Source organism: Medicago sativa, chromosome 1, assembly GCF_051527215.1.
Source record: "Medicago sativa cultivar Bolivia chromosome 1, Bolivia_mono, whole genome shotgun sequence".
NCBI lineage: Eukaryota > Viridiplantae > Streptophyta > Magnoliopsida > Fabales > Fabaceae > Medicago > Medicago sativa.
This window is the reverse complement of record NC_140749.1, coordinates 71,399,757-71,415,047: the sequence shown is the minus strand read 5'-3', so window position 1 is coordinate 71,415,047 and position 15,291 is coordinate 71,399,757. Positions and strand designations below refer to the sequence as shown.

General features: G+C 31.2%; 2 protein-coding genes and 1 pseudogene across 2 annotated transcripts; all 3 read left to right on the top strand.

Moving 5' to 3' along the window:
* The first annotated feature begins 4,570 nt into the window (after window positions 1-4,570).
* LOC146957018 (GDSL esterase/lipase At5g33370-like) lies at window positions 4,571-7,055 on the top strand. Its single transcript, XM_085722756.1, has 5 exons — window positions 4,571-4,878; window positions 5,044-5,171; window positions 5,533-5,775; window positions 6,177-6,429; window positions 6,517-7,055. Exons 1-5 carry the CDS (start codon window positions 4,629-4,631, stop codon window positions 6,747-6,749), a joined length of 1,107 nt encoding a protein of 368 aa, XP_085578882.1. The 5' UTR covers window positions 4,571-4,628; the 3' UTR covers window positions 6,750-7,055.
* Window positions 7,056-8,615: 1,560 nt separating this feature from the next.
* On the top strand, window positions 8,616-13,541 carry LOC146957016 (GDSL esterase/lipase At5g18430-like). The gene is made up of 5 exons (XM_085733469.1): window positions 8,616-8,942; window positions 9,070-9,197; window positions 9,302-9,544; window positions 12,359-12,593; window positions 13,111-13,541. Exons 1-5 carry the CDS (start codon window positions 8,702-8,704, stop codon window positions 13,347-13,349), a joined length of 1,086 nt encoding a protein of 361 aa, XP_085589595.1. The 5' UTR covers window positions 8,616-8,701; the 3' UTR covers window positions 13,350-13,541.
* On the top strand, window positions 9,798-9,935 carry LOC146957017 (U4 spliceosomal RNA; annotated as a pseudogene).
* Window positions 13,542-15,291: the final 1,750 nt, after the last annotated feature.

Genomic DNA, 15,291 nt, shown 5'->3' with positions numbered 1-15,291 from the left:
AAAAATGAACATATCAATCTCTTATGATTATTTCATTGGCAGTGTACCATATATCGATGGATCAATGATTTGGTTTGTCAAAGCATAATGGTCGACTATATAAAAGCATGGTTTTTGCATAGTACTACAAATGAAGAATTTGAAAATACTTTTGTCATTGTTACAATGAAGAATTTCGTTCCGCAGTATTCATTAGAAGAATGAGCGAAAATCTTCATAACAAAAAGAACAATAAGTGAAAATAAGTATAAGTTACGGGATGGGTACACAACTACAACCAATAAAATCCCTTAAAAAAATAACTACAATCAATAAAAATTATTAATTAATTTAAAATAAACATTATAGGCTAAATAATGAAAGTAAAATCAAAGTTTAAACTAATGTTTTCAAGAATGGCGAACAAACTATATTTGGTAACAATTTCTTTTCAAGAATGCTGAAAATGGTGATTTATGATTATATCAACTTTTAATATAAGAGGTTTGGGTATCAACTTTTAATATAAGAGGTTTGGGGGAGTGTTGAAGAGGAATAAAATTAGAGAGTTAATTAGAATCCATAACATTGACTTTATAGCCATCCAAGAGACTAAGATGGAGGTCATCACACCTAATTTTTGCTTTAATTTGTGGGGGAGTGAAGATTGTGATTGGGTGTTCCTTCCTTCGGAAAGGAATAGTGGAGGAGTTCTATCCATGTGGAATAAGGTCATCTCTAGACTTAACTTCACATTTGTAGGGGAAGATTTTGTGGGAGTGTGTTTGGATTGGGGGATCCATCATAGGAAGTGTTTTGTGATAAATGTGTATGCCAAGGGTAGTGTGGAGGATAAGAAAAGATTGTGGGAGAGTTTAGTGGCGGTTAGAAGAAGTTTGGGGGAAGGGGCGTGGTGTACTTTGGGGGATTTCAATGCGGTAAGTAATAGGGATGAGAGGATGGAAGTGAATGATGAAGCTTCTTCGTCACAAGTATTAGAAATGAATTTTTTTAATGACTTTGTGCGGGAGGTGGAGTTGGATGATTTGAATGTGTTGGGAAGACGATATACTTGGTACCATCCTAATGGAATTACGATGAGTAAGATTGATAGGATTTTAACCTCCGAGGAATGGACACATTATTGGGGTGCAACATCTCTATGAGTGCTTCCGAGAGATGTGTCAGATCATTGTCCTTTGTTACTAAAGGTTGGGGGTTGGGATTGGGGTCCAAAACCTTTTAGATTCAACAATTTTTGGTTAGAAAATACCAATTTTAATCTCTATGGTTTTGTGTTAAAAGAAAAATTAAAAATGTTAAAATATCACCTGAAAGAGTGAAATAAAGGGGAATATGGGGGGATGGATGAGCGGATGGGGAAGTTGATGAAGGATATTGCGGCTTTGGATGAGAAAGGCGAGGAAGGAGCCTTGAATGGGGAAAATGTTCTAACAAGGAAAAGTTCTTTTGGTGATTTATGGAGGCTTTTATGGCGAAAAATGCAATGATGATGCAAAGATCTCGTTTGAGGTGGTTGAAAGAGGGAGATGCGAATTCTAAATATTTTCATAGATGTGTGAAGACGCGATCAAGTAGGAATACTATCAAGGCTTTAAAGGTTAAAGAGGATTGGGTGGAAACACCAAATGAGGTGCGGAGGAAGGTGGTGGCATACTTCACAAGTCATGTGTGAAATGATCAAATGACTCACTTATCTTAATACTGATGTAGTACTCCCTCCGTTTCACAATACATGTCGCTTTTGAAGAATAATTTTGTTTCACTTTACTGGTCACTTTCAAGTTTTAATGCAACATCAATTATTGGTTTATCAATAATACCCTTATTTATTTATTGCAGAAAAAGAAATAATAGAATGAAATAATAAATGGGTATGGGTATTATAGAAAAAACACAAAGAATTTCATAAAAAATAACAAAATTTATTTGATTTCTTGGTATGTGTAATTTCCTCAAAAGTGACAAATATTATGAAATGGATGGAGTATTATTTACTCTCTCCATTTCAAAATACATGTCACAATTTTACAATGTGCATTACTTACATTTATTTACATAGCTTACTTTGACCATATTTTTTAACTAATATATAAATACAATTGTTAGCATGTAAGATGTTGTTTGATTTGTCCCAATGAATATTTTCAAAATATCAAATTTTTATAATTTTTTGTTATATATAATTAAAAATATTAATGATTGAAGTTGTTTATTGACACATGTGCAGTGGTTAACTGAAACATGTATTTTGGAACGGATGAAGTATAATTTGGCGAAAACAATTATAGAGTCACACACATAGACCGATTAATATTTAATTAAATAACTAGACTCTAACCTGTGTGATGCCCATGGTTTTATAGAGTTCCATATATAACTATCATATTGGCTATATATATATATATATATATATATATATATATAGGACACAATGATACCATTGAAGAAATCAAGTTATAATAATTTCCAATACCATAAATCAATTTTCAATAGTGATGGTGAGGTGGTCACAAACAATGTGACGACAAAATGGTGAAAGGGAGAGGCAATTGGAGAAGTTTTGATTTTTTTTTTTAAGTAACTTGCTTTGGAGAGTTTAAATAAACTATTGGTGCACATAATTTTTGTGCATTTAAAAAAAATACTAAGACCTATAATTCTTTTCAAACAGGTGCACCACAATTGCAATACCACGAACATTTTCATTGTGTACAATGTTTATGTTATAGCCAATTATAAAATATTATTCAAAATTAAATTGGATTTCAAAGGAAAATGATTCAAAGGATATTTCACTTGAACATAATTAAACAATAGATTTAAATTCTTAAACAATAGATTTAAATTCTTTTTTTAGCAAACAATAGATTTAAAGTTTTATAAATTGTTCAAACACGAAAATAATATACACATAAAAAAATATAGACATAAACTGATTCAAAATTTCATCTTACTGGAGTACAAACGGTTCGACATGAAAATAGTATACACATGAAAAAATAATCTTGCAAACTGTATCAAACAATAGCCATTAGAGATAAAAAAAAAATTAGACAATAATTTTTTTGGATAGAATGCTATAATCTAACATGTCACGGCCAAGGAAATTCCACGTAGCTAAAAAGAATTCAGATTGATAAAGTGAGCAATAACTATTTCTTTCCCAACTGCTGTCAAAACTTGCATACCTTTATAGGTTTAAATGAAAATTTATATATGTTTGTGTGGATTAAATGGACAGAGACAGTCCTACAAAAGTAACCAATATATAACTTAAATGGTTTAGGCAAAACCCTTGCAATTCAAAAATAAGAAAAATGAAGAGAGAAACTTGAATCCAACTAAAAAAAACTACATAATCGCTTGGAATGACCCCGTATTCTAAAAAACTTGAAACTATGAACCCTATTAACATTCATCTTCATGACAAAAAAGAAGAGGAGATAAAATGATTTTGGAGAGATGAGGGAAGAATTAAAATTGAGATCGTGGTTATGAAATATCATATTTGTTCTCGTAAGTAAAAAAGATGGAGTGAATGAGAGAGATTAGATTGAGATGTAAAGAATGAAGGGGGTGAGGAAGAAAAAGAAACTGAAAAAGAGAGAGAAGGAGCGTGTGAGGACTGAGGGGAAGCAATGAAGAGGAGGGATTTGGAAGTTGGAACTGCCTGATGTGGGGAGAGTGGTCAATCAACATTTACTAAGGGAGAGGAAATGAAGCGTGTTTTAAGGAGGAAGGGATGTTGGGTTAAACAGAAATGGTCAATATTTAACTTAAAATAAAGATAAAGCGTAAATATGTATATAAAAAGCAAAGAGTTAATGGCGCAACGACATAATATTTAACTAATACCAACATGTACTTGGTTTGAATCCCTTCAAAACTAAAAATTAGGACAAACCATTAGGATTAGGACAACACTACCTAACATTTAGTATTATAACGATAAAGATAAAGATAAGCGAATTGGTACGAGATCAATAGAGATGCAAGCAAGTAGTATAAGTATTAAAAAAAAACAAAGTGAAATGAAGGCGTGTGAAAATAACATTTCTCCAAAAATTCAATTCTTTGCTGTGTTTAGGCTAGAGACAGAGAAGAGACGAAATGTGCTACAAATATCCAATTGTCTTACCTGGTTGATAGGGAAAATCCTAAAAGAAATACAAATCGAATGAAATTGCCAAACATGGCCATGATTAGTTACATCTAAAGGCTGAAATGTGACTTCTAAAAGAGAGTGTAATTTACCGACATTGTATGAAACACATTTTACTTGAATTTGTCTGGTATAACCTCTCAAGTCACACGGCCTTAAATTTTAATACAAATAGTCAGTTAATCATTCATTAATCATATATAAATAGCACAAATTAATCATTCATTAATCGTATATAAATACAAATAGTCGGTTAATCATACATCTACGCTATGAATTGGACAATGAACAAAGTGCAATTATTTTGATACTTGATTCGGCATTGCTTTAAACTTGGAAGGTGGTAGAAGATTCAAGAAGGCATTTATGAATGTATTTTGAAGGTACGTATCAGTTCTTCAAACATTAGATATATAGCCACAACATAGCACAAAAAGTTTCATTCACTTATTCATACTTGGCCATGGCTAGTTCTTTAATGTTATGTTGCTGTTATATAATAATGATAACAAATTTGTTTGTGGGTTTTGATTTAGCTTATGCTCAACCAAGAAGAGCTTTTTTTGTTTTTGGTGATTCAGTAGCAGACAATGGCAATAATAATTTCTTAACAACCACAGCTCGAGCAGATGCTCCTCCGTATGGCATTGATTTCCCTACACATGAACCTACTGGACGTTTTTCTAATGGCCTAAATATTCCTGACATAATTAGTATGTTTTTTTCTTCTTCTAAGGGAGTTTGTTTTTAATTTGTACTATATGTTCAGAATATATATAGTTTCTTAACAATGCTTATTTATTTGATTCTAGTCTCTCATTTGCATGCATTGCTTAAATTAAGATGAATTTTGATGTTGTGAAATGATTAAATTGCAGGTGAGAGACTTGGTTTAGAACAATCTCTTCCTTATTTGAGTCCTTTATTAGTTGGTGAAAAACTTTTAGTCGGTGCCAATTTTGCATCAGCAGGTGTTGGGATTCTCGATGATACCGGATTTCAATTTGTAAGTTTAATTAATTTTATTTTTATTTTTTTGAGTAGGCAAAGAAACTTATTAATAATAACTCAATCACTTGCAAGTTTACAACATTAATTCAGAATATATCAAAGATATCAACCAATACTTTAGGGTTAGTTGGGATCCTCTTCAATATACAAGATTATCTCCATATATTGATAGGGGAAATTGTCAATCGTACATGCTTGAATCCTGAACCTCTTTCTTAAATGCATTTTTGGTTGGTATATTTTAACTGAAACATGATTGTAGTCCCAAATTTCTAAATATAGACTTTTATTACCCAATTTCAAAAGTTTTAACTGAAAAATGACAATAAATTCTAAATTAAATAATGTTTTGGCAGCTACAAATCATCCACATTGGCAAGCAATTGGATCTATTCAATCAATACCAGCAAAAGTTAAGTGCACAAATTGGCGTAGAGGGAGCTAAGCAACTAGTCAACAAAGCAATTGTACTCATCATGCTTGGAGGCAACGATTTTGTCAACAATTATTATTTGGTCCCATTTTCAGCAAGATCTCGCCAATTTTCTCTTCCAAACTATGTCACCTATCTCATATCTGAGTATAAAAAAATTCTGAAGGTATTATTTGATTCCCAATAAATACTACCTTTAGGTCCACCCTACCTTTAAGGCATGTGTTATTTCACTCACACAGTCGATTAGAATTTGAGATTCACATAGGAAAAACATAACTATTAGATAATGCTCATTTTCACGTAAAAAAAAATTGAGTAACAAGGCACACAAAAATATTCCACAATTTCTTTTTTTTTTTTTGGTACAAAAAAAAAAGTCCACAATTTCTAATTAAGGTTAAATGAAATTTTGGTTTCTAAATTTTTTACCAAATTTCATTTTCGGTCCCAATAAAAAAAAAGTGTCACGTTTTTGTCTTTACAGAATTTTCTGCATGCAATTTTAGTCTTTGTGCTGTTAAGTATTTGATTGTTACGAGAACGTTTAATATGTCAACGATGCAGAGGCTTTATGATTTGGGAGCTCGTAGGGTTCTTGTTACGGGCACGGGACCAATGGGTTGTGCACCTGCTGAGTTAGCCTTGAAAAGTAGAAATGGTGATTGTGATGCAGAACTCATGAGAGCTGCGTCCTTATATAATCCACAACTTGTTCAAATGGTCACACAACTCAACAGAGAGATTGGTGCTGATGTCTTCATTGCCGTTAATGCACATCAAATGCACATGGATTTTATTACCAACCCTCAAGCTTTTGGTATGTGCACCAAGCTTAGTTTTTAACCAATTATTTAAATTTAGGTTTGATTATATTTGAACTTATCAATAAAATTTGGACCAACAGGATTTGTTACAGCAAAGGATGCTTGTTGTGGTCAAGGGCGATTCAATGGGATTGGACTGTGTACACCTATTTCAAAATTGTGCCCAAATCGAAACCTTTATGCATTTTGGGATGCATTTCATCCATCTGAAAAAGCTAGCAGAATCATAGTCCAACAGATGTTCATTGGATCCAACCTGTATATGAACCCTATGAATCTTAGCACTGTTCTTGCCATGGATTCCATGGTTTGATTCTAGATATCTCTAGCTGGGATTTATTAAGTTACAATATGTGTATGTATTACCATTTATCTAGTCCCTAGCTAGATTGATTTGTGCTACAAAATATGCTGGCTTGTGTATCCTAATTTGCTATTGCCAGTAATCAAATGTTTTACTCTTTGTTGTGTGACAATATTGGAGAAATCAATTTGGATCGTGACTTACAGCGAATTTGGAGCTTTATATGCACATCTTAAATGTATTGCGAATTTTCAAATTATGGGCAAATGAGTTTACTTTGTTCATAAAAAAAAAAAAATTGAATTTACTATTGTACATGCATGGCCATTCTAGCCAATATGTGATATTGGGTTCATTGATATTTATACGTCTACTTTGGGATTGATAAATAAATAATTTGATATTGCAAGGGTGACACACGTTATGACTTGCACTTAACTAGACATTTTGACGAATGGACAATTACCGCACAATATATTTGGTCACATAAAGGTTAAAGTTGGGAGCGTTCAGCCCTCTTTGTAATTAAAAAATATATATTAAAGTTGGATCACCTGATTTTTTTTAGAAATTGGATAACAATGATGCATTACTAGATATCACCCATTGTTTCTAATATTTAACACTCTCTGTGTCCTAAAAATAAGTGATCCATTTGTAAAAAAATTGTCTCAACATAATTGACCTGTTTCATTGTGTCCTAAAATAAGTGATCCATTTGTAAAAAAATTGTAACATAATTGACCTATTTCATTTTTCAATGCAATATTAATTACTTTTTTTAAATTATACACTCTAATTAATATTAATTTCATCACTTTCAGTTCGATTTTCCACTTTGCATTTATAATAATTGGTGAATCTATCAATATTTAACAAAGACACTTAAAACCATTTTTTTCTCTCTTTCACTTACACTTTTTTTTTAAGAAACTAAAATGGAATATATTAAACTTCCCAAGCACAAGATGTGCTAAAGGGAAACCAAAATAGTCACAAAAGTATTATATCAGAGACAGAGTACAAAGGAAAAAATAACAACATGTTAGCATAGATAAATGAATAATTTATAATAAACCCAATATCATGTTAGCATGGATGTTGTGAGTTTGTTGACAAATTCATCATCTTTGTTGTTAGTGAATTTGTATTATATGAATGTACTATATCGATAAATGAATATAATTTATTTTTAGTCAACAAAGTCATAAAATGAGTGTTGTGTACATAAGAAAATCATTTAAGCATCCAAAATATGGAGCTTCATTATTATGGATGCTCTAACCATATCCTTATAATTAAAGAATCTAGTTATCTGCCAAATTTACTGCACTACACTATTACACTAACAATGTCCATTTTTAATTTTGAGTTGTTTGGTACGAGATCAACAAAGATGCAAACAAATTTAAGCATAAAAAAAACAAAGTGAAATGAAGGCGTGTGAAAATAACATTTCTCCAAAAATATTAATCCTAAGCTTTGTTTAGGCTAGAGACAGAGCAAAACACGAAATGTGCTACAAATATTCAATTGTCCTACTTGGTTGATAGGGAAAATCCTAAAAGAAATATAAATCGAATGAAATTGCTAAACATAGTCATGATTAGTTACATTTAAAGGCTGAAATGTGACTTCTAAAAGTGAGTGAAATCTACCCACATTATATCAAACATACTTTTGCTTGAATTTGTCTGGTATAATCTCACAAGTCACAACCTTATATTTTAATATAAACAGTTAATCATTCATAAATCAATATATAAATGCAAAGTAACTAACTATACCTTTGTATAATTTGTCGAGCATTCGTTTTCAAAACGTGACAACCATAGAGTCCTAACTATATAATAAGACCCATTATCATACACAGTTACACATGAATCAACATCTACTTGTAGTGTTGTCATCAATTATCAAAACCTTTTTCTCCTAGCTATATTCATCCAATTCAAATAATCATGGCTAATTTTCTTGTTTTCACATCCTGCATTGTTGTCATTTTGGGTCTAGCAAATGGTTTTATTGGTGTAGATGCTGGTCGTGCTTTCTTTGTGTTTGGAGATTCACTAGTTGATAATGGCAATAACAATTTTTTGGCCACCTCGGCGCGAGCCAATTATCCACCTTATGGCATTGATTTTCCAACTCGTCAACCTACGGGACGTTTCTCTAATGGCTTAAACGTTCCCGATTTAATCAGTTGTGTAAATTAATTTGATCATTTCTCCTTTTTCAAACATTTTTTTTTTTCATTTCTCATATTTGCATTGTGTTGTGTAAATTAATTAACTCATATAGTAATTATTTATGTTTGTGATTATTAAAGGTAAAGAACTTGGGTCATCTCCCCCTTTGCCATATTTAAGTCCTAAGCTAAGAGGGCATAGAATGCTTAATGGTGCCAACTTTGCTTCTGCTGGCATTGGAATTCTCAATGACACTGGATTTCAATTTGTAAGTGAAAATTGATGACAAATTATGTAACATTAGTTTCAATTTTGTATATACTTTTATTATTTATGAATGCAACGAAATCATGTATACATATATTATTGCAGATAGAAGTAATCAGAATGTACAAACAGCTAGATTTTTTCGAAGAATACCAGACAAGGGTGCGTGATCTAATTGGAAAAAAAGAAGCTAAGAAATTAATAAATGGAGCACTAATCCTTATTACATGTGGAGGTAATGATTTTGTGAATAACTACTACTTGGTGCCAAACTCCCTAAGATCCCGCCAGTATGCTTTACCAGAATATGTCACGTATTTGATCTCTGAGTACAAGAAGATTTTACGGGTAATTTTTATATTTTATGTGTGCATGCTTTTCTTCGAATTAAAGTAATAATAATAATAATCATGGTAATAATAATAATAATAATAATGATTATTTAAAAAAATAGATATAAAAGAAAGAGATCGAATATACATTGTTTTACGAACATGAGGTGACCTAAAAGTTCCACAAAAATAGAGATCACTTACAAATTAATGCATCATCTTTAACTAGTATTTTATCTTATCTTCATCAAATGTCTCGTTTTTAAATGATGTTTGGGGCAATGACGTAACTAGAGAGGTAATCATCGAGACACGTCTACTGCTGGTTGAAAACTACTTCCAAACCCCCCTTTAGGCCTAAGCTTGTCTCTAGGGCCTTTGAGAATTTCTAGAAGGACTCCATTTTTAGGTAAAGCCCTAAAAAAATGTTTCATTTTAAAAGTCTCTTTTTTCTTCTTATTAACAAGTAAAACTAACTTTAAAAAATAAAAATATTTTTTTCACAAAGTAAACATAACCTTAGTATCTCTTATTTGGTTATCTATTTTAGTATCTCTTTAATATATAAGTATAAATTAATTGTTAGATAATAAAGTGTCGGGATATGTTATTGGGCCTGTTAAGTTAGAGTTCATTAGGTTTTATTATATATTCTCTAATATCCTTTTGTAATATCAATCTATTTTGTATTTCATGAAACCCTAGTCGTCATCTTTGTTCGTCTCTATTGAAACCTTATATTGTTAACATGGTATCAGAGCTTGTTTCGATCCACCTTGAACTCGTTGTCGCTTCCGCTGTCGAATCCCAAAAGATTGGGAATGTGTTTGATTTTTCCGTGATCATTATTTTGGTTGAAACTAGATTGGGAATGTGTTTGCCTTTTTTATCGTTGATTCTATTAGCGTATTATGGTCTTGTGATAGCTCCCTCTCGTTTTATGCAAATCAGGTTCGGTTGTAGCATTTTCCAATTGATTTCACGGATTAGCTTATTTTGTTTCTCTCCATGTGATTCTCATATTTTGTGGGTTTGTTGGACTGAACCTCTCAATTATCATTTCTTGGTCAAACATTCAATTTGATGATTAATAGTTGTTGAGTTCTCTTGTTATTAGTTTGTTGGATTTGTTTGCTACAAGCGACGATGCCAACATTGTGCGGTTGGTCAACTCTTATTGATTTGGTCACACCACTATTTTGCTTCTTGTAATTACTAGGTGGATTAAGGAATCTGTATAGAGTTTTTAAATCAAATTTGCATGGTTTTGCCAAATTTGCATGGTTTTGAAATCTAATTTGAAGCTACATGAATAGTAAGGAATGGTTTTCCATGCCGTAAGTTGGTGTTGACAGGTTATTTAGTGCGGGTTGGTTAATTGGATCTCTTTGCATATTGTATGACATTGTTCTGGTAGCTCCTCTTTTGTTGGTTGACTCCTCTCTGTTTAGTCGTTGCTTCTCATTTGGTTGTCGTCTATCTTTTTTTGTTTGAGTCTAGTTCTTTGTTTATGGGTTGTTTGGGTATTGGTGTGTTTCTATGGCTTTTGTGTTTGTGTTTGGTTAATTGGTTGTTCGTTTTTGTCTGTCTCTAGTTGCTTTGGTAGCTTGGTTCTTCAAGTTGTCTTGATTTAGTTTTGTTCAGTTTAGTTTGGTTGGTTTAATTTGTTTGGTTGTTGGGTGAGTCAACATTTGTTTGTTTGGTGGGTCAAGCGCTCACAATTTGCTTGTTTGGTGAGTCGAGTGCTCACTATTTGGTTTCTTCTCCCCTTCTGATTCTTCAACTTGGTTGTTTAGTGAGTCTAGTGCTCACATTTGGTTGTTTGGTGAGTCGAGTGCTCACAATTTGGTTTCTTCTCCCCCCTTTTGATTCTTTAATTTGGTTGTTTGGTGAGTCTAGTGCTCAAAAATTGGTTGTTGGTGAGTCGAGTGCTCACATTTTGGTTTCTTCCTCCCCTTTTGATTCTCCTGATTGCACTTCTCCCCCCTTTTGGTTCTTTCTGATTGATTGCACTTCTCCCCCTTTTGGTTCTTTCTGATTGATTGCACTTCTCCCCCCTTTTGGTTCTTCTGATTGATTGCACTTTTTCCCCTTTTGGTTATTCTGATTGATTGCACTTCTCCGCCTTTTGATTCTTCTGATTGCATTGCACTTCTTCCCCTTTTGGTTCTTCTGATTGATTGCACTTCTCCCCCTTTTGGTTCTTCTGATTGCACTTCTCCCACTTTTGATGATTCTTTGGTTACTCCTCTATTGGTTCTTGTGTATGACTGCTTCTCTCTATTGGTTCTATTGTTTGGATGGTTCTCTCTTTGATTGGTTGATGGTGATGGTTCTTGCTGCTCTCTCTACAAAGATAACTCACTTTGGTTGCTGCTCTCCATTGGTTTTGCTAACAGCTGATTTGATTTATTTTTGTGGGTTAATTTGTAACAAGCTTAAAGCGTAGTAAGCTTCAGCTTGAGGGATAATGTTAGAACTTTATATTAGTTAATATGTTTCTTTGTATGTTATTTAACAAACTCACAATGCTTCTTTGTGATGCATCATGAGTTTGAGGGTAGGTGTTAGATAATAAAGTGTCGGGATATGTTATTGGGCCTGTTAAGTTAGAGTCCATTAGGTTTTATTATATATTCTCTAATATCCTTTTGTAATATCAATCTATTTTGTATTTCATGAAACCCTAGTCGTCATCTTTGTTCGTCTCTATTGAAACCTTATATTGTTAACATTAATGACATGCTTATCTTAATTATTTCTTGTTAATTAAAGTGCATGCATATAATACAATGGTTTATATTGAGTTAATTTGAAATGTCATTTCCAGAGGCTATATCATCTTGGAGCACGTAGGGTTCTGGTGTCAGGAACTGGTCCAATGGGTTGTGCTCCAGCAGCATTAGCTATAGGAGGCACAGATGGCGAATGTGCACCTGAGTTACAGCTTGCTGCGTCCTTATACAATCCACAACTTGTTCAGTTGATCACAAAACTCAATCAACAAATTGGATCTGATGTCTTCTCTGTGCTCAACATAGATGCACTCAGCCTTTTTGGAAATGGTACTAAATAAATTATAGTAACTATAAGATTAAATATATATTTTTAGGACACATTTAATTTAGCTTTAACTTGTTTTTGGGACTGAAATGTTACTTTTAAACTTAATAATTATTTTTAAGCTAAAAGTTATTTGAAAATATTTTTACAAAATTTTATCTAAATTCTTTTTTTAATAGAAACAAAAAAAATTAAATAAAAATTAAAACTAATTGTGATATTACATGTTTTTATTAATGAAATATTTTAAAATGCAAAATACTTTTTATAAAAAAATAAATAAATGTTAAGATATTGTTATAAGAGAAAAAAGAATAAAACATTATATGAATTCATTATAAGAATTGAACCTTGCTAGATTGATCTATCTATACATTAAATTATTAATAGCTAATATATTGAATTTATTTGAACGTAGATTGTTGGTATATACTATCAATATTGATATACTAACAATTAATTAAAGAAGTCATTATTATTTATTAATGAATGATGTAATGAAATTGTGCATATATGTAGAATTCAAGACATCAAAGGTGGCATGTTGCGGTCAAGGACCCTATAATGGAATTGGACTGTGCACATTGGCATCCAGCATATGTCAAAACCGTGACGACCATTTATTTTGGGATGCATTTCATCCATCTGAAAGAGCCAACAAGATGATCGTTAAGCAAATCATGACAGGTTCCACAGATGTTATATACCCAATGAATCTCAGCACTATTTTGGCCTTGGATTCCAAGATCCCTCTCTAGCTAAACCACCAATCAATATTCATGATTCCCTGTATAATAATATCATAATAAGTACATTATCCATATTGGAACTTAGTTAATAATAAGTTTTATGTATCATTTTGTGTAAAAAAAAAAGTGTTATGTATCGTAGTATATATGTTGTTCTGGTTTGAATAATAACTACCCTTTTTTTTACAAAAAGAATAATAATTAAATGTGTTTTTCTTTTGCCTTCAATATGTTCTTGTTTTAAATCTTCATCACTGCACTTATGGTGTGATTTCATATTCTTATTATGTTGATTTGGATGAATACTGGGATGCCTCTTATAATTGGTAAGCTATGTGAGAATATTGTCTTAAAAGTTCTTATAAACATGGTTGGCCCAAGAGTAAGTTACCAACAAAAAATTATTTTCATTAGTTTTTTATAAACAAAAAGACCACATGTAAATAAAAAATGTCGCATGTATTAAAACTTATTTTAAGTCTTTTTTTTTTTTGACATTTAAAACTTATTTTAAGTCTCATTTACTAATTACTACTCCCTCCGTTTCAAAATGAGTGTCGCTTTAGCAAAAAAAAATTGTTTCAAAATGAACGTCACTTTCAGTTTCCAATGCAATAATAACTTTTTCTTTTCAATTGTACCCTCCAATTAATACTCTGCACACTACTTCCAAAGTATTACTTTTAAAACTAACCAATAGTTAATAAGGATAATTTGGTAAAATAACCATTCTCTTTCTTTTAATCATTGCATATCTTAATATGCGTGTAAACACCTAAAACGACATTCATTTTGAAACGGAGGGAGTATTAAAAGTTAGGAAAAAGATTGGTGAACACCCTTCTCCATACCACTCTTCCATACACCCCTTATGTGGCATGGGTATTTTTGAAATTTCACACAACTTTCTCTTTCTCACCCTCTTCTCTCTCTTAGATCTCCCTTTCTTCTACCAAAACCTCCATCCAACACAGCACATGTAGCACTCTCTGTTACATTATAGGCTTAATTACACTTTTGGCCCCCTAAGTATCCAAAAGTTGCGATTCAGGCCCCCTAAAAAAAATAACTCTTTTCAGGCCCCTTAAGTTCACTTTTGGTTGCAATTTTGGCCCCCTAGCCCAATTTTGACCCAGTCAACGCTGACGTGGACGCATATTTGAATTTTTTAATATTTTTTTTAATTTTGTAATTAAAAAATAAATAAAAATTCTGGAAAAATGAAAAATTAATAAAAAAATTGATTTTTTTTTAAAAATTCTAAAAAATTGAAAAATTAATAAAAAATTGGAAAAAAAATATTAAAAAATTCTGAAAAATTGAAAAATTAATAAAAAAATTGAAAACAATTCTGGAAAATTGAAAAATTAATAAAGAAATTGAAAAAAAATATTAAAAAATTCTTGAAAATTGAAAAATTAATAAAAATGAAAAATAATTGAAAAAATACGGAAAAATTTAAAAATTTAGGAAAAATTAATAAAAATAAAAAATGATTAAAAAATTGAAAATTCATTAGTATTAAAAAAATTTAAAAATTGAAAAAAATTTAAAAATTTCGAAAATATCTGGAAAATTTGAAAACGGAATTCTGGAAAATTGAAAATTCTGGAAAATACGGAAAATATTTAAAAATTTTCGAAATTTTCATTCGTATTTTTTCTGGGAATTTTTGTGTATTTATAAACCGGAATACACATAATTTTTTGTAAACCGGAATACACATAATGAAAATTTCCCGGAAAAAATACTAATGAAAATTTTTCCGGAAAAAATACTAATGAAAATTTAGAAGTTTCGAAAAATACACTGAAAAAACCTAAGCTCGGCATATATACTAATGAAAATTTCGAAATTTCGAGAAATACTAATGAAAATTTCAAAAATTTCATTTTTTTTAAAAATGATTAATCTTTTTAATTTTTTCGAAAATTTCGAATTTTTTTTAAAT

Coding starts and splice junctions, on each gene's coding strand:
- LOC146957018 (XM_085722756.1), top strand. CDS start 4,629: ATGGCTAGTTCTTTAATGTTATGTTGCTGTTATATAATAATGATAACA. Junction 5,172..5,532: donor ATGATACCGGATTTCAATTT/GTAAGTTTAATT, acceptor ATGTTTTGGCAG/CTACAAATCATCCACATTGG. Junction 5,776..6,176: donor AGTATAAAAAAATTCTGAAG/GTATTATTTGAT, acceptor TCAACGATGCAG/AGGCTTTATGATTTGGGAGC.
- LOC146957016 (XM_085733469.1), top strand. CDS start 8,702: ATGGCTAATTTTCTTGTTTTCACATCCTGCATTGTTGTCATTTTGGGT. Junction 9,545..12,358: donor AGTACAAGAAGATTTTACGG/GTAATTTTTATA, acceptor TGTCATTTCCAG/AGGCTATATCATCTTGGAGC. Junction 12,594..13,110: donor ACTCAGCCTTTTTGGAAATG/GTACTAAATAAA, acceptor GCATATATGTAG/AATTCAAGACATCAAAGGTG.